Source organism: Blennius ocellaris, assembly GCF_963422515.1.
Source record: "Blennius ocellaris genome assembly, chromosome: 10".
In the NCBI taxonomy this organism is placed as follows: Eukaryota; Metazoa; Chordata; class Actinopteri; order Blenniiformes; family Blenniidae; genus Blennius; species Blennius ocellaris.
Window position 1 is genome coordinate 27,351,837 of NC_137659.1, and position 19,635 is coordinate 27,371,471.

The 19,635-nt window shown below is 44.3% G+C and overlaps 1 protein-coding gene across 1 annotated transcript; it reads left to right on the forward strand.

Annotated features, from left to right (window-relative positions):
• Positions 1-1,338: 1,338 nt before the first annotated feature.
• LOC308135606 (vimentin-like) lies at positions 1,339-13,740 on the forward strand. The gene is made up of 9 exons (XM_080503678.1): positions 1,339-1,903; positions 2,160-2,220; positions 10,633-10,728; positions 10,951-11,121; positions 11,473-11,598; positions 12,779-12,999; positions 13,082-13,125; positions 13,207-13,292; positions 13,371-13,740. The coding sequence occupies exons 1-9, from the start codon at positions 1,368-1,370 to the stop codon at positions 13,410-13,412; spliced, it is 1,383 nt and encodes a 460-aa protein (XP_080359804.1). The 5' UTR covers positions 1,339-1,367; the 3' UTR covers positions 13,413-13,740.
• The last annotated feature ends 5,895 nt before the right edge of the window (positions 13,741-19,635 follow it).

Sequence of the window (19,635 nt, forward strand, 5' to 3'; positions counted from 1 at the left end):
ACACTCAGCTGCATCATCCAATCGGCCTCTTCCTCCTCATCTCCTCCACCCTCACTCCATCACACACACACACACACACACACACACACACACACACACACACACACACACACACACACACACACGTCAGCCGCCACCCCCATCACCCTCACCCCAACATCCCATTGTCTCAGCCCGCCCATCACCCACTCCGACATCATACCTGAGGAGAGAAGAAGAGGAGGTGAAGAGGAGGTGTTGAGTATTGCTACCTCAGCTCTGCTGCTCTAAGTCTCCCTTCAGAATCAGTGGTTGTCCGCAGCTCAGCAGCACTGCGGCACTCAGCTGAGTGAGCTGTAGTCTGAGGACAGAAGACGATTTCACTGTCAGCTCAGTCTGTGGCGACGTCAGTCAGATAATAAACTACAATAAGACACAGTGACGTTACAGTAAAACACAGCCTTCCTGCAGTAAGTGAGTGTCATTTGAATCCCACGCCGTCCTCTCTCAGAGGATTACTGTGTGAGCTCACCAGATCTGTAAACCTGATTAAGAGTGTGAAGCTGCTGGTGCATTGCCCCACACTAACATGCACTGGTGCAACCAAACTATGGCTTTCAGTGCTAGCATCATTTTATCAAATAAAACCAATGGACACTAAAGTAAACACATCTGCAATGTTTAGATGAAGACAGAACCGCGTCGAATTGTCACGTCTCATAAGTCCTCAGTGTAAAGATATGAGGACGAACAGGTTGCTGTCACATCTGCACTGTATTGAACGTGTGGTGTTACACGAGGAAATGAGTGTCGGATGAAGTTATTCACATTTTAGGACCTGGATGAAGTCTGACAGCAGTAAACTGAGCACAGCTGGAGTATTGTAGTGTGTCTGTCACACAATAGCTGTGCTGAGTCAGTTCAAGGACGGTTTCACTCATTCATCTGAAGATGCATCCGTTACTATCCTTGTGAGGTTTTTTAGTATAATGCAGTTGTAAGCTGCGTTATTCATCATTTATTGTGTTTTCCCTGGAGGACCCCTGCAGGTCAGGCGGCCCTCTGAAGTGAAGTGTGATGAGACTTTTGTAATGATTGTAAATAATCGTATCAAGTTTTGGGTGGGAAGCCTTCAGTCCCTTGTTTCTGAGTGAAGAACTAAAGTGTGTGTTCATTCTGGTCAGCTGTGTGTGTGTGTGTGTGTGTGTGTGTGTGTGTGTGTGTGTGTGTGTGTGTGTGTGTGTGTGTGTGTGTGTGTGTGTGTGTGTGTGTGTGATTGCGTCACAGGGGTATTTGCATCAGGAGGAGTCTATAAATGTGGGAACCCTCAGACGCACCGCTCTGATGCTGTGAAGTCCGGAGCTCAGAGAACAAACTCAGCAAGCACGATGGCCTACAGACCCACTCCTCACTCCTCCTACAAGAAGATGTTCGGCGGAGACCGAGCCGCGGTCCGGACCAGCTACTCCAGCCGCCAGTACTCCAGCCCGGTACGTGCCCGGACGTCCTATGGTCTGTCCTCCGGTCTGTCCTCCGGACCCGCGGTGTACGCGGTGAGGACGCAGCGGCTCCGGAGCAGCGTGGCCATGCCCCGCCTGGCCTCCGAGAACCTGGACTTCTCCCTGTCCGAAGCCATCAACAGCGAGTTCATGACGAACCGCACCAACGAGAAGGCGCAGATGCAGTCGCTGAACGACCGCTTCGCCAACTACATCGAAAAAGTTCGATTCCTGGAGCAGCAGAACAAGATCCTGCTGGCGGAGCTCGAGCAGCTGCGGGGCAAAGGCACGTCCCGCGTCGGGGACCTGTACGAGGACGAGATGCGGGAGTTGCGGCGCCAGGTGGACCAACTGACCAACGAGAAGGCCCGGGTGGAGGTGCACCGAGACAACCTGGCGGATGACATCGACAAGCTGAGAGAGAAGTAGGAGGCGTGGCATCGCCGCGACCTGCGCTCCGTGCGCCGCGCCGAACTCCATGCGTCTTTTTACGCGGCGCTGAGTCAGATCCACTTCACTGTAAAGCATATTATTCCACACAGGCCCAACAAACCTGGCAATGCAGCTAAAACCCACACACGCTTTCTTTCACGTTTCACTCTGAGTGAAGTAGAAGAAGAGAAAAAAAAACCTCAGCTGTTTCCAGGAGGTTCAATCTGATTTGTGTGTGTCTTGTTTCAGGTGGCAGGATGAAATTGCCCAGCGGGAGGATGCTGAAGCAAACATGCAGAGCTTCAGACAGGTACAATATCATACCCACACTCCTGAAAGTCTCAGAGCAGTGGGAACTGTTTTGCTTCAAAATAATTTTGATTGACGTAAAACACCAAAACTTTGATCTCCTCAGGTTTTCTCTTGAGCCACTGTTCTAGATGTACTGTATGTTTTTAAATCATTCATCAACCCCATTTAATAAATACAGTTTAGAGGACAATGATTTAACATTTACTACACAAATTCAGCTTGTGTTCAGGAAACAAACAAAACAACACACACATCATGAACATGTTCACAATTAATGCACTTTTTACCAAACATGATAACAATGAGCAGGTTAAATCTTCTCTGTCTAAGTTACTTTCTTCAGACTTACAGCCAAGTAATAATAACGATAATAATAATAAGAATAAGAATTTTCCAATATTGTTACAGAGTGCTCACAAGTGCAATACAATCAGAGTACAAAGGTATAAAAATGAATTATATTAAGATAGATAATACAAAAATACAGAGAGCTAAATGTAATTACAATACCGAACAAATGATTTTAAATAACGATCAAAACATTAATGTCACACTTTGAAGTGAGGCGGACTGGACCTGCTGGTGGCCTGCAGCCACTTCTTTGTCTGTCTTGAAACACGTTTAAGAAGGATTATGATGCATGTTTAAAATTGAAGTGCATCTGTCTGGTGTATTGGCACATAAGATGAGCTGTTCATCACTGAGGTGTTCCTGGTAATCTGAGATATTCAGAGAAACATTGGACTCATGAGGAAACTACAGTGTGACACATTAGAGCTTGATGGGTGTTTCTGTTCAGGCAGGAGCAAAGACACCTCTATATTAAGGACACAGACAAAGCAAATCAGATGAAACTAAATTGTCTAATAGCTCCAGAGCGTGTGTGACTGCCCCGTCCGTCTCATGCTCATCATGACCTACACAGACAGGAATGCTCCGTCCTGATGGCACAACATGAGCAGAACCAGTCTGGGAGCTGCAAGAGGCCAAGTTGTGGCTGTAGAGTTAAATGAGGCTTGCAGCGAGCAGAGATCTTTTAAAGTCTGATTGGACACCATGAATGAGCCGGGACACAACAGGCTGGATCTGATGTGATTATCAGAGCGAGCAGAAAAACCACCATGTGACCCAGCTGTCTGGTTCCGGGGCCAAGCTCACAGAAAAGGGAGTTCGCTCCCTGTGTGATGATGAATGCTTGATGAACGGAGCAAATGATCCGAAGTGGGTAGAGCAGGACTAATAAGGCAAAAATACACAAGTTTCCAGCTCATCTTTAAGTGCAGGCCATATTTTTAGGGCTGTAGTTGAAGGTTAACATAGATTTTCCAGCGATTGCATCCTTTTAGGGAATGCTGTCAGGACGCGGCCGCACCAGCATTCCTGCATGATTGACAGGAAGGAGGTTTGTGGCTTGACTGCTGGTGGATGAACAACAATGGGGAGCCTCAGTTGGCTGTGGCTCCGTCAGGCACGCTGTCACTGCTCCGGCCGTGGGCTAGTTGGGAAACCTGGCTGAATAGTACACTTTGTTTGTGGTATTAGCACGGGGGCAAAGCTGCTTCAGTCTCTAATACCACACCGGTCTGCCAGCCAGGAAACAAAGCACAGCAGCAAGCAGCTACAGCAAGGCAGGGCAGTAAAGCACACAAGTGTGTGTGTGTGTGTGTGTGTGTGTGTACGACAAACGATTCTCTTTGTTTTAGTGAAAGTTTAGATTCTATTTTGTTTTTAGCAAAATTCAACAAGTTCGAAAAATCTGGATAATTTTTTCTTAATGTTATTTCTGACATTTCTAATTTCCTGGTGGAAAAAAAACAGTGAAATATTTAAAACCATGTCTTGCAGAAATATTCTCATTGATTTACATGAAAATGCTATAAATGACTGAATGTCTTTTTTTGTGTGTAAATCTATAAAAGATGTGACAAATTCACTGCAACAGTGTTTCTCCAATATAATGTTAAACCCTGACTCTTCTCACTACTAAACTTTTATATTTTATATACCTATGTCACCCATGAGTTTGGGATTGTCTTTTATTTTGGTTTTGGTTTCCTACTTTCTATTTTTATACCCATCCCTTGTTTTAATAGGAATGCATTTCCCCTGTTTTAACCACATTAATACACCACAATCCAACTGTCATGATATCACACACTCATATATCGGCAGACACACAATCCCATGAAATAAATAAAAATGTACAATCCCCTCAGTTAAAACTCAAAATGGTAAAATCACCTGTGACCCTCAAGAAATAAACAATACTTTCAGAGAATTTTACAGATACCTTTACTCTTCACAAATTGACCCTTCACAATCTGAAATAGAGAACTTTCTGAGCACAGTTGACCTCAACAAACTAAAAGATGAACAGATCCAAGGCCTAGAAGCTTCCATCTCAGTAGAAGAACTGCATGAAGCTCTCCAGCACATGCCTGATGGTAAAGCTCCAGGACCTGATGGATACTCTGCTAAACTTTACAAAGAATTTTGGCCTTTACTCTCACCAATTTTTTTTTAGATCAGTTGAGGAGATTAAAGAATCTTCAACTCTCCCCCCACTTATGAACTGTGCAAATATCGGTCTTCTTCTAAAACTGGATAAAGATCCTATACTACCATCTAGCTATTGCCCAAAATCAATGTAGATCTTAAAATAAGATCTTGAGAGAGGCACCAGGCAGGGGTGTCCACTCTCACCATCTCTTTTTGCAATTTTTATTGAACCACTTGCAGCAGCCATTAGACAGAACAATAACATAAAAGGAATACAAACAGCAAATCTAACCCTTAAAATATGCCTTTATGCAGATGATGTGTTACCGTTCCTGCAAAACGCACAGACCTCTCTTCCACAAACAATAGAGTTAATAGGCAGATTCTCTGCAATTTCAGAATATTCTATAAATTGGGAAAAATCTGTTGTCTTGCCTATTAACTCTATTTTTCAGCACACATCAAATACTCCACTAAAACAGGGAACATCAAATACCTCGGCATTAATATCTCAGCCAAACTGTCAGACTTGGTGCACTTAAACTACACCCCCCTTATTAAAACAATAGAAGAGGACCTCACTCGGTGGAGGACACTTCCTATATCACTTATGGGGAGAGTAGCAACAATTAAAATGATGGTCCTGCCTAAAATTAACGACATCTTTTCAATGATTCCAACAAAACCACCAAAAACCTGGTTTAACACGCTGGACTCCCATTTCTCAAAATTCTTATGGAAAAACAATCGTAGAAGTTTAAAAACACTACAGAACATCAAGGACCAAGGAGGCTTAGAACGTCCAAACTTTTATAATTATTATCTCACCAATAAATTACTTTATGTTGTAAAATGGATTAATCGGAAACCCCTAGATCAGGGGCTCCGGAGCCGCATGCGGCTCTTTCATCCCTCCACTGCGGCTCCTTGAGCTGCAATTCATCCCGGAGCGGGGTGGTATGGGAGGTAAGGCAAAGCCACCCAGAGTGGCTTGTGTTGCGCAGTCACGCTACAAAGAGTGGGGTAAAATGTAGGGTCGTGAACGACGCAGTGATGTAACGTCATTATGCAACAATAATGGCACAAAGAACATAGAATTGCGGCTGCAGGTCATGACAGCGACTCTACTGGTGTCTGAAGCTGGGAGCTTCCTGTACCTTTCAGAGTAAAAGCACTGCGCTGCGGAGCGCCGACAATTCCAGGAGGTTCATTGCAGACTTGTTGAGAGTGACGGCAAATTCTAGTGAATTCCACAACAACTACAGGACATTAAAGACACACCATCACACTCATGGTTCTAACAATCCACATCTCCCACATTTATCTTCCATTTAATAATGTGTAGCAATAAAGGAGCTGATAGCTGCAATGCATTATGGGAGTTTCTGTTTGTCGTGTTTTAAATGTAATAATTGGGGGTTATATTAGGTTTGTAGTGTCGGTAATAATTGTGTTGTGTTGTGTTTTTGTTGCTTAGTTCATGTAGTTTAGTTTATTAGTTGTAAGTTGTCAACCAGCAGTGAAGAAGGTTTTGTGTGTAGTGTCGTCCTGGCATGGTCTACTGTGGGACTGTCAAAATAAAAGACTGATGCGCACATCTGTTGGAAAGTATAAGCTTTTTCTCCAGTGTACTTCTTTGACATTACTCACCATACTAACAGTGATATTGTGAGTGACAATGGAGGCATGTGTGTGCATGGGCGAGTTGGAGGGTGTGTGGCTCTCTGGGTGTTGTGTTCAGTGGGAAATGGGACCAACTGGCTCTTTGACTGTTGAAGGTTGCCGACCCCTGCCTTAGATGAAGGCTGGCGAGACACTAAAAAAACCTTCTGTGAAGATCTCCATATCAGAGATCGTTCCTTCTTCAGTCCTGCCATCAAAAAACACAGCTGCATTAAAAGCATCAATATAAACAATCTCTGACAGCTTGGTGCGAATTTCTTAAAATGAATGGATCATCACTCATTCCCTGCAAATTCACACCTTCTGGAACAATCCTGACATCCTGCAAAGGAAGAAACCAAGAAACTTCCCAAGATGGCAAAACAAGGGAATAAGAAACTTGGAACACCTTCTCTCTAATAACTCTTTTATTCCATTTAAAGTTCTAATAGAAACGTATGGTATCAGTCAAAACAATTATCTGAATTATCGGAATATCTTCAGCTCCAGTCAATAATACAAACGACGTTCAAACTAGAAGAGATGAACCTAAACTGACCTCAGAGAGTGACAAACCTCCTGAAGATCTCAGCTCCAAAACCACTTTCTAAAATCCTTTAATCCTGTCATGTTCCAATACCACAATATCCCTTCAAGCTCCAAATGTGAAGAAGATCTAAACATTAACATAGAACCAACGCTTTGGTCACTAATCTGTAGAAACACATTCAAAATGAGCAGAAACACCAATATACAGCTCAGACAATACAAGGTCCTTCACTAGTTCATTACAGGACAAAGATGTTCAAGATGGTCTACTTCCTCTAACATATGTTCAAACTGCACAGCTGATCTCCCTGATACCTGTCTACACTGTGATCTCCTTGATACCTGTCTACACTGTGATCTCCCTGATACATGTCTACACTGTGATCTCCTTGATACCTATCTACACTGTGATCTCCTTGATACCTATCTACACTGTGATCTCCCTGATACCTGTCTACACTGTGATCTCCCTGATACCTGTCTACACTGTGATCTCCTTGATACCTGTCTACACTGTGATCTCCTTGATACCTGTCTACACTGTGATCTCCTTGATACCTGTCTACACTGTGATCTCCCTGATACCTGTCTACACTGTGATCTCCTTGATACCTGTCTACACTGTGATCTCCCTGATACCTGTCTACACTGTGATCTCCTTGATACCTGTCTACACTGTGATCTCCTTGATACCTGTCTACACTGTGATCTCCCTGATACCTGTCTACACTGTGATCTCCCTGATACCTGTCTACACTGTGATCTCCTTGATACCTGTCTACACTGTGATCTCCCTGATACCTGTCTACACTGTGATCTCCCTGATACCTGTCTACACGCACTCTGGCAGTGTACACCAGTCCAAGCATTCTGGCAAAAGATCTATGAAGACTTATTGTTATTCCTGGGCCCCCCCATTCCAGTCTCACCTGCACTTTTCCTGGTGATCTCACGGAAATGAAAAGAGAAAAAAACAAGTCCTTCATGCTCCTGGCATTGCAAAAAAGGCGATCCTCATGAACCGGAAATCCAAAAACCTGAATATAAAGTTATTTAAAAACCTACTTCTAGACCACATCACATTAGAGAGAATGTCTGCTGTGAGGAAAAATCATTTGGTACAGTTTGAGTTGTAATGGTCCCCAATAATTAAATACACCATGTAGCCCTGTGGGGGGGCAGTGGCTCCACCCTGGGGCTCTTGGGGCCGTCTGTGGCTGGGGCGTCGTGGCTTTGGTGGTTGGCGGCTCTGCGTTCTGGGGGAGGTCTATCCTGGGGAGGTGGCGGCCTGGCCTGGGGGGTGATTGTCTATGGAGGGGTCAGCAATGGGTTGGGGGTGGTCCCGCTGGGGTGGCGGTGCTGGGTGTCGGGCCTGGGCCTGGCCGTCTGGCCGGGGCGGGCGGGTGTGGGGCTTCAGGGCCCTGGGGGCTGGATGCCCTCCCCTTTCTGGTGGGGGTGCCCACTGCCGGAAATATGGGAGATGGTCCGGGGTGTGTGTGACATGGCCTAACTGCTGGCTTCCAGCCGGGCTCGTGCTAGGCTACGTGGGTCTTAGACTCTGCTCTTCAGCCGTTGGGTGGGGTTGGGGCATCCTGCCTGGGTCCTCTTGCGGTAAGGCAGGGTGTTGGTACCTGTGTTCCATCCTGGCCGCTCAGGGGTGTGGTGGGGCAGCATGTGGGGTCCAGCTGGGCCAAGGTCCTCGCGACAAGGGGACCTTCTCCCTCTCAACCCCCCCTACCTTACTTCATGCAACAATAGGGACCAGTGGGGGGGGGGGGGGCTAGGGTGGGGGGGTCCAGGCTACTTTACTGCGGTCTGGCCCCTCCCCCAACTTTGCACCACCCACAATTTTAACTACACTTAGTCATGTAGGGTCTTGAGGGGATAAGCTGGCTTTCGGGGTTCCCGAAACGCCCGGGCCCCCATGACCCCTCAATTTTATACTGCACTTTAGACACACACATTGCATCCATCTCTTCAAAACACACATACACACCTCTACATGCATCCAACACCCCACAGGGTGGGGGGCTCCCCCCAACACCTCCCGCTGTAGTTCCACCACGTTCCGGGGCGAGTGTGGCTAGAGTACGGGGGGCATGCTCGCTCAGTCATGGCACTCCCAGAGGGGGTTGGTTGTGGTTCTCCCTCCCTATTCGTGGTTGGCTTGGTGGAGGATGGGATCTTGTAGTGGCCTGGTGGGGGTCTGACGGGCGGCCTAGGGAGTGGGAAGCATCCCCCTCCCCCAAGTAAGTGTGTGTGTGTGTGTGTGTGTATAGGGGGGAGGGGTCTTCTCTGCACTCCCTGTCTGGTGCCTTCCGGGTTGGGGCGTGGCTCTCTGGGGTGGTTCGCCGAGGCCTCCCCGGGTCTGGGGGCTGCCGGGTGCTGGGGTCGTGGCGTCTGGGCCCGATGGCCTTGGGCCCTGGGGTAGTGCTGCAGGCCCCCCCCACAACAGTTCCAATCACACCCAGTGGACAAACCACACACACACACACACACACACACACACACAGACACACACACACACACACACACACACTTCCTCTCTTCATCGATGAGATTTGCTGCTGATTTTTCTTGTTTTCTGCTATTGTTCTTTCAATTATCAAAATCTTTTTGTTGTTGTTGTTGTGTTTTGTTGTATTGCTACTCTCTCTGTCTCTCTCTCTCTCTCTCTCTCTCTCTCTCTCTCTCTCTGCCTCAATCTTCTCTCTCTCTCTCTCTCTCTGAGCATTCTCCCCAGTCATGTACAGCAGCCATGCCAACTTCTAATAAAGCAGCAACATGGGGAGACTCTTAGTCTCCTCCTGTCGCGAGAGCAAAAACTGTTCTTACATCAGAAGCTCTCAATCACATCATATTGTCTGCCCAAGCTGCTGAACAGGACAAGGGGTAAAAGGACGTTTAAAAAAAAAAAAAATATATATATATATATATATTAGATATCTGTTATATTAACTAATCTCTGACTAAAACCACCCAATAAACAAGAAGTTACTTCTATTAAAATTTTACAGTGAAGGTTTTCTTTGAGACTTTGGCTTGTCCTCTGTGGGCCCAATAGTTTTACAAAATATAACGTTACTTTTTAAGTATTTGTCTTTTGAACCATTGTGCCAGTTAACCAGAAGATATGATGGAAAGACAGAGTAACTAGAATTTAAAAAATTCACGCCTGAATGGAATTAATTTTCAAAATAATCGAGCTCAGTTATAAATACTAAAAACAGCTTATTGAATTTTAAAAGGAGGAGAATTCAACAAGAACAATTAATTAATGTTTGAGTGACTGACAAGCACTGGTTCAGACCTGCAAGGATCAAATCTGTCAAAAGGAAAAGAGGCGAGGGCCTGTGTGGTCCAACAGAGCAGCCGCCATAGCTCCGCGGCTTCATGCAGGTTGGGATAGGAAGTTTTCAGCTCACAGTCTGTGGGCATCATGTCTGATGTGTGCAGCTCTTTGGTCAAACGCCGTGCCGCTGTCTCCGAGCCTCATCTTCACAAACTGAGCAGTGACACCTGTCGAGTCCCCACCGAAAGCTTTCACTGGACATGTTCATGACCTTGTCCCCGTACAACGGGGCGTTTGTGTGCGTGAGCATTGTCCCGAGGCTCTTCCCAGCGCGTCTCTGTGTCAGCAGAGACGTTCAGCATGATTCAGCTCGCTCTGACTCAACTCTCATTAAGATTCTCTGCGCAGGATGTGGACAATGCTGCTCTGGCCAGGCTGGACCTGGAGCGCAAGGTCGAGTCGCTCCAGGATGAAATCAACTTCCTGAAGAAGCTACACAATGAGGTGAGCTTCCCTTCATCAGTCAGCGTGCAATGTGTTACCTTAAAAGGCACCATCAGTGAAAGTGGGCCAAATCACTTGAAGCATGTTAATCTGCACAACAGGCACTGAATCAGGAGGCTTTACCTCACCAGAGCTTTTTGTTTGTGTTCAAAATCAGCAAGAGACATTGTGTATGAAAGCAGCTATGCTGTTTGCTCTTCCTGACTCATGGACTCTTTGAAGGAAATGCTGGAGCTGCAGAACCAGATCCAGCAGCAGCAGCAGCAGCATGTGCACGTCGACATGGACATGGCCAAGCCCGACCTGACGGCGGCGCTGCGGGACGTCCGCCTGCAGTACGAGAACCTGGCATCCAAAAACATCCAGGAGTCTGAGGACTGGTACAAATCCAAGGTACACACACACACACACACACACACACACACACACACACACACACACACACACACACACACACACACACACACACACACACACACACACACACACACACACGCACACACACAGTAAAATGGGTTGGAATCCATATTCTGAAACTTTAGAAAAACACACACAACTGAAGGGATCCCAGTCAAAGCTGCTTGAGTTTCAGGTGTGTGCATTCAGACCCTCAGCTTCAGACTGTCGCCTCCTAATGTGAAGAACTGATCAGCTCGTATATTGATTAGTGGTAGAACAAAGCTGTATTTTACTTTTTAATAACCTGTGCAGCACTTTGGTCAAAGAGATTTTCCTGATTTCCAGTTTGCTGACCTCACCGAAGCTGCAGCCAGAAACACAGATTCTCTGAGGGTGGCCAAGCAGGAAGCCAACGACTACAGACGCCAAGTGCAGGCGCTCACCTGTGAGGTGGATGCCCTCAAAGGAACGGTGAGCAGATAACGAAACACTTTAAACATGGACAATCCAGTGAAAACAGCCAAACAAATTATTTTCAGAGAACACAAACTCTTTGAAACTGTTCCTGTCTGTAACATAAAAAAGAAAATAACACAAACAACTGTCAGTTATTCATTTCAGGTATCTATTTAATGTTTAAAGGTCTTATGTTTATTCGAGTATATTGTAGAAATGTAACCTACACAGTAGAGAACTGAAGGAAATATTTCTGCTCATTTCTACCTTCTTACCCCCAAATATAGTTTGAATTCATCACACTTTCATTCAAGTCAAATACTTACTGTGTTTTATTCCTGTTAGAGTCACTCAGTTTGATGAGAAGAGCTGTCGTTTTAACCATGACTCAAAGCGCATTCAATATTCAAGCGTGCTTATCTTCCCCACTGAGTCAAAGCTGGTGTCCAAAGAACGTCTACACGTCTGAAGGGAAGTCACAATTAAAGTTTTTGTATAAATTCCTAGGACATTGCATGGACGTCTTGTCCAATGGGAGTCAAATACACATTAACATGCACAAAATAACCTGAAATACATTAACACGCATCAACAAACCAATAGTAGACACCAAACATGCATGACCATCAGAATTAGGAAAAAAAAAAGGTCCAGACAAGCAGAGATCCAGTCCTCAGCACCATGGTGAAGGAATTGCACTTATATAGCTTTATAGCAGCCCCAAGTGCTTTACATGGCTCATCACATTCACACACCATTGGAGGTTGCAAGGTGCTGTCACTCCAATGGGAGCAGATTGGGGTTCAGTATCTTGCCCAAGGACACCTCAGCATGTAGGCAGCTAGAGATGGGAATCAAACTTGCAACCTTCCAATTGGGAGACAACCGCTCTACCAACCGAGCTATATCACCCCCAACTTCAGATGAATTTATTGAGTGGATCAGTCACTGGCCCACACAGTCTCATTCCATCGACGTGAATTTATTGATGCAGGACTTGACTTTCAGTTACCAGTTACCAGTTTAGCAGACGAGTTACCAGTTTAGCAGACGAGTTACCAGTTTAGCAGACCAATGGCATGCAGCATTACTTCCACACGATAGCAAACACACACATTTGAATAATCACCAAAGAATGTTGAGAGTTTGCATGTGGTGTTGACGGGTTTGATGTGATGAACTGTTTTACACACAGAACGAGTCTCTGGAACGCCAGATGCAGGAGATGGAGGAGAACTTCTCCCTGGAGTCCAGCGGATTCCAGGACACCATCAGCCGCCTGGAGGAGGACATCCACAACATGAAGGACGAAATGGCTCGTCACCTCCGTGAGTACCAGGACCTACTCAACGTCAAGATGGCCCTGGACATCGAGATCGCCACCTACAGGAAGCTGCTGGAAGGAGAGGAAAGCAGGTGATGGAGGTGGAGCTCCTCCTAAAGATGGCCGCCTCATTTTGACCACATTAACATGTGGACTTTTGTTGTTCTCCTGCAGGATCTCCAGTCCTTTGCCAAACTTCTCAACTCTAAACCTGAGAGGTCTGAGCTCCACATGTCAAGCCAATATTGACAGTTTTGATTAATTTAATCTTAAATGACATTATTATCTTGTCTCTTCAGAAACAATGATGGACACGAAGCCCCATGTGGAAACCACAACCACCAAGAAGGTTCTCATCAAGACCATTGAGACCAGGGACGGTCAGGTGAAGATCTGCAGTCCATTCTGACTCTTTAGATCTCGCACACCTTATTTCAGCTTCCTTTCTCTGGTCCTCCAACAGGTGATCAACGAGTCCACCCAGAACCACGAGGACATGGAGTGATGGTGTCTTTGTCTCCGGCAGCAGGTGGAAGCAACACCAGGAAACACGCCTCGGCGGGGCTGCCAGCACAGCCAGCAAATACAAAAAGCAACAGCTCATAAAGTGCCTTCACATCTTAGTGAGCTGGTTAGTGGACACAGATGGTATTGGGTTTTATAGCTTTGTCACATTTGTTTAGATGCAATAATGAAACCAGCACAGTGTAGAAATCCTCCCTGAGGTCTGCCGCAATCTCTGTAACTAAAGTAGAGTTTTGGATGGATGCAGCATGCACTCTGCAGGAAACCTGCATGCTGACGACGTCACCACTCCCTGTATGCAGCAATAAACCATGAAGAGTTTAACTCAGCACTGTGTACACTGTGTGATGCTTCACCACACACTCACTGATGGAGCTGAATGGTAACAGAGTGTTACCGTGTTACTCAAAGAAAAAGAACAATTTAGTGATATTGCATTCAGATATTCATCCTCCACATCACAATTGGATCAGAGACGTCACCAGCTCTACTCAATGTTTTTTAAACCATGAAGGAAAAACATTTTGATTCATGTGGGCAGATCATTATTGTACTGTCCAGATTCACTCACCTTGTGTGAGAATACAGCTGAATGTTTGGCCTGTAGGACAAAACCGGCCATCCAGGGAGTTCAAATCAACCCGCAGGATTATCTTACAAAGCTTGAAGTTACTCTACCAGAAAAAAATCTACTTCCCATAAAAGGAATCACTTCTGCTCAGAGAATAAACCAAAACACCAAAAGAAGACCATCACCCCTCCTTTCCATTATAATTTCCAACCCGCAAATCGATCACACCAAAATCGATATTTTTACAAACAAACTGGAAGCCATCAAACTGTTTATGTTTCATTCAGTGACGTCATCTTGGAAAACCTGCCCCAAGGGTTTCTGGGATATAAAAAATGCAGCAGCAAGAGTGAAAATATCAACATTTAACTGATTTCGCTTGAGAAAAAAGAAAAAGCCAGACCTTATCAAAGAAAGAGCCTTCAAGCCACAAGATCTAGTCTGAAATGTTGTGAAATGGATTGTTAATTGTTTTTTCAGTGCGACTGGAGATCTCGTGAGATTGAGCGTATAAATGGAATCCAGCCTCGGGAATCTTTAAACGTTTCCATGGAAGCTAAAATGCAACAAACGCAGGGATGTTCCACGGAATTGAACGCGTTTGTAAGAGTGTAATGATGATGTACCCCACAACTAAAAGTGGCTCATCAATGCTTCATTTTTCCCGTGTGGATTCTGGTAGAGGAACTTTAAACATGTCAAAGAAAACATCAACTTTAGCTTTGACTAAAGTAATCGCTGTTTAGTAATCGAGTTTTTGTAAAAAGCAGCAGGCATGAAACGGAGCTGAGCTGAGAGTTGATTCTGCAGTGGAAGCGACATGACTGTTATCAAATTGGCTTCAGCTATACTGAGGGTGAAAACTACATGAGGGGCATGTCTTTATTTCACTGCATTGCACAGCCTGGTTACGTGTGACAAGTTGCTTAACTTGCTCAGGTTTATTGAAAACTCCATCCATTTTCCACACCGCCTATCCTTTCGCAAAACCCAATTCCACTTTAATTTTCAGCAGATTGCAGGATCATCTACATGGACGTTACAGAAACTTTACTTTCACTGAGCAGTTGATCACTGAACGTTTTTATTAGGAAAAAATGCATCCATCAACATTCCGGGAGCCATGTGGTGATATGAGTGTCTGTCTGTGTCTGTTTAACTCAGGCAGCAGATGTCAGTAAAGAGCACACACACACACACACACACACACACACACACACACACACACACACACACACACACACACACACACACACACACACACACACACACACCTGGGGGCAATTAAGAGTCACCAATTAATGTGACATGTTTGAACTGCAGGAGGAAAACGGACTACCCATAGGAAACCCAGACAACATGTAAACTAAGGGCCAGCCAGGATTTCAACCGATTACTTAGTCACTGTGAGAGCGCTTACCACTGCACCACCATGCCGCCCACACAGTGATCATGAACCCTGAAGCTGAGCCACAGTTTGGGTTGTGATGAATTTGAATCATGTTTTGGTGTTGAGACAGCGGCTGTTCATACCTCTGCGTCCGGGCCAGGGTAAACCGGCGGGTACCCGGCCCAGAGCTCGTGACTTGAACCGTTTATTATTATGATGTGAAAAATCATAGGTCTATACTCCAGCATTTTATTGTTTAATCTTTTATGAATTACATTGTTCATTTCAAACATGCACAAAATCAAATAAACAGTTCATAATAATCAAACAATATCTCACCAAACAAAGAAAGAAGCATAACTTATCAAATCCCACCCCATCCATAACTACTAGAATATTAGTTTTTATTGTATAAAGGCTGGTGATATGTACACTATCTCACAAAAGTGAGTACACCCCTCACACTTCTGTAAATATTGAATCAATCTTTTGATGGTGTCACGGCTGAGAGCCGGTGCGTGGAGCCTGAACCCAGAAGCAGACCTCAAAGCAGAGAATTGGTGCAAAAGTCCGTTTTTATTGTGCAGGGAGGAAAGGGGAGCTGGAACGGTGACGGGACCCGGGGAATCTCGGGCCTCTGGGAACAGGAACGGGGACCACCCCGGGGAGGACACTCACTCCCCGGGGAGGACACTCACTCTCACCTGCGGCAGCAGCCAACAGGAGGACCAGGCAGCACGGACTGGAGACCAAGAATCCTCTGGCCCCGGACCCTCCTCACTGCAGGGCTTAAGAATGCAAGGCAATCAATCAGCTGATTGCCTGCAGGAGTGCCAGAGAGGATCCGGTGCTGGAGCGAGGTGTGTGACTCCTCACAGATGGGACCCTGAAGAGATGGCACATTTCTTCAGTATTGTCCCATAGAAAGATACAAATGTTCACAGAAATGTGAGAGGTGTACTCATTTTATTAAGATACCTTATGATATATACGGCTCAAGTATAAATAAATTATAAATCAGTTTGAGGCCAGTTAGTTAAAAATGGTCATTTTCTTAAAATGACTTATTTTATAAGCCAACATGTCATAGCTATTGTTGTAAAGTGTTCTACCATGTGATACATATGATGTACTTTCACTGTTATCATTTAAACTGTATACACTATTACTTTAATGTATATTACTCCATTTTCCATTTTACCTTTTCTTTTGTCTTATTCAGTGTTAGTGGCCATTATTGATTAAGTATTGTGCTGCTTTGGTGCTTGTTCTGCTGGATCACATAGATTTACACCTGGAGGAATGTCAATAAATATCCTACTTTAGCTCTGTGTTGGGATCTCACAAGACCACAGAAAGTGTGTTACTTTCTAAGGAAAGACAACTTTCATATGTCATGATACACAGTCATGACACATGAATTCTGACCCAGGAATGTGATTGACCCAGTGGGGGGGACCTTTTGTCACAGCAGACCCTCCCCCGCTTTCTGCTGAAAAGACGCTTCCCCTATGCACTCAGCCAGTCACTGATTGGTGGAGGCTCTCAGGATTCGACACCTTCGAATCCACACACTTGCAACAAAAGCCTACAAAAACCAGTTTTGCAGGAGAGTCTCTTGCAGCGAGTCGACCCCGAGTAGGTGGGTTGCTGGAGGCAACTCACCCAGTGTTAGCATACAGCTAACACCATAGGCCTGCAACCAGGGCCTTCACTCCTCAACTCCTCTGCTGACCCACCACGAGGGTCAGACCTTCCCAGGACCCAGAGACCAGCACCCAGAGTCTGATCTCCCATCAACCAGGGAAAACCAACCAGTTCCTCCAGGACGGACCAGGGAAACGACGCCTCACAGAACTTCTTTGTGTTTTCCTCAACCAGCAGGAAAACCATCACAGACCTGAGCGACCAGCTCCTCAGTCTGGACAAAAGGGACAACCAGGAGCTGCAAAGAAGGACTCCTGAAACATCAACTTCATCTTCTTCTCCTCAGCCTGCAGAACCAGCAACCACAGTTAGCAGGAGGTGCTAACTACAGGAGAAGACACCAGCTTCCCTCCAGCAGGACAACAACTGAACTCCTTCAAGGAAGTGGGAACAACAACTGGGCTTTACCTGAGATTAGTTAAACCTGATGCTATGATAGAACTGTTTAACTTTATGAAGATGTGTTGGTTCTGTTACAGTGATTGAGTTCTATAGATAATGATATTAGGAGCCGTTATCAACCTGTAAACCAACGTTAGCTCTGCCACAGACACAGGGTCTGCATGCTAATCTTTGCTTTACTAACTAGTTAACTCACAATCCTACACATATCACATCAAAGACAACATCACACAGTAACTGAACACCATCTGACGACTCCTGACGTTTTACAAAACAAGTCTCATTCACATCAAGTCATTCTAGAAATGGTCCTTTAGCAGAGACACACAGGAAGCAGACGCTAAAGACTAGCTTCCATGTTCCATTGTTCTCCAGCACATGGTGGAGACCCAGGACAGACCTCCTGCTCTCTGATAACCTCCATTGGAATGGAGTTTCTTGTGATCCGCCATCTTGTTTTGTAGTTCCATCACACGTCTCTCTCTCACACACACACACACACACACACACACACACACACACACACACACACACACACACACACACACACACACACACACACACACACACACACACACACACACACACACACACACACACACACACACACAAACAAACAAACAAACAAACAAACAAACAAACACACACAGTTTTTATATTGAATTGATTTTATTACACTTTTTAACAGTTAAGGCATTTTTACATTTCACCAGTTTAATATATTTTAGTGGTTTAGTCGATTTTTAAAAACCAAATTTCATACATTGAATTTCAGAAACAGTTTGAACTCGTTTTAATCATTTAGCTGCACCGTCATTACAGTTTTTAGTTGTCTCTTTCTCTCCATATCAGACTTACAGACCAACATCATTGGCAGGGAGAATGAGTCAGTGCTTCCTGTTGTATTACATTAAACTCTATTTTTCCCTTGAGCTGTTTATTTTTCTAGGAACTCATTTATCAGCTGTAGTAAAACTATTGAACAAAATAAGTGTCACATTTTTCAGGCTGAGTCCTTTGAAAGATGAAAGGAAATGAGGTTGAAAATGTGAAGTGATCAGTGATTTCTGACAGGATAAGAACACCATGGACAACTTTAATGTTAGTGCAGGAAGCTCTATATCTCCTTAGTGACTCCCTCTTTAGTGACTCCTTAATGCTTCCAGTAAATTAAAAGCAAAGAAATATTTTCATATATTTTAACTTTATTATATAGGATATTTGTTTATATACAAATATCCTTTCATCACACAAGCCTGACTTTTCATCAGAAAGTTCAATAGTCTGAAATGATTTGAAATCTGGCTTCTAACTTTCACTGCAGCTCATACATTTCAGGTTATTACCAGAGAAACTAAAGAAACAATTCAAAACATAAATAAATTTAATAAAATAACTTTCATTCACTACTGGTTTTAATCTGGCAAAAAAGTATAAAAGAAACTAATAAAAATAGATGAAACTTCTAAAGAGGCTCGACTATTAGTTCAGACTGACTGAAGGAAAGATGTGCATTAAACAATAAAAAAGATTAAACGGAATGAATGTGAAAAAAAATCTGTATTTAGACAAAGCTATTACCTACAGGTTTTCAGTTACATGACATGAATTTCCTTTACAGATTGACGTTGTGCACATCTGCCTGATTTATAAATATTGATATAAGGCTATTTTATTCTAAGTTATGTAAATATGTCATGCTCCAGGTGTTGTGGCGCATAGTATTAAAAATGTAGCTTCATCTTAAGGCATTAAGGACAATAAAGTATTATAAAACATTTCTGTTTAATTTTTCAGGTTAAATATTTCCATTGACTGCTGTTCTAATAAAAACGATCAAATATTGAATGATAAAAAGGGTGATATACCTTTAAACGCCACTTTGATGGAAGATCCTCTTAAGTCATTCAGGAATGGTGTTCATCTTAAGGCTTATCAAAACGGTGTATTGTTCAGCTTTTAAAAATTTTGTTATTCTTATTCTTATTCTTATTCTTATTTCAGAATACATCCATGGTTTTTGTAATGTTCCACTTTAGTTTTTCAGTAAATGTAAATCTAATTTAGTAAATTCTCTGATATTTCCCCCCAAATGATATGGTGAATTCAACGGATGTTTTGGGATAAAACAAA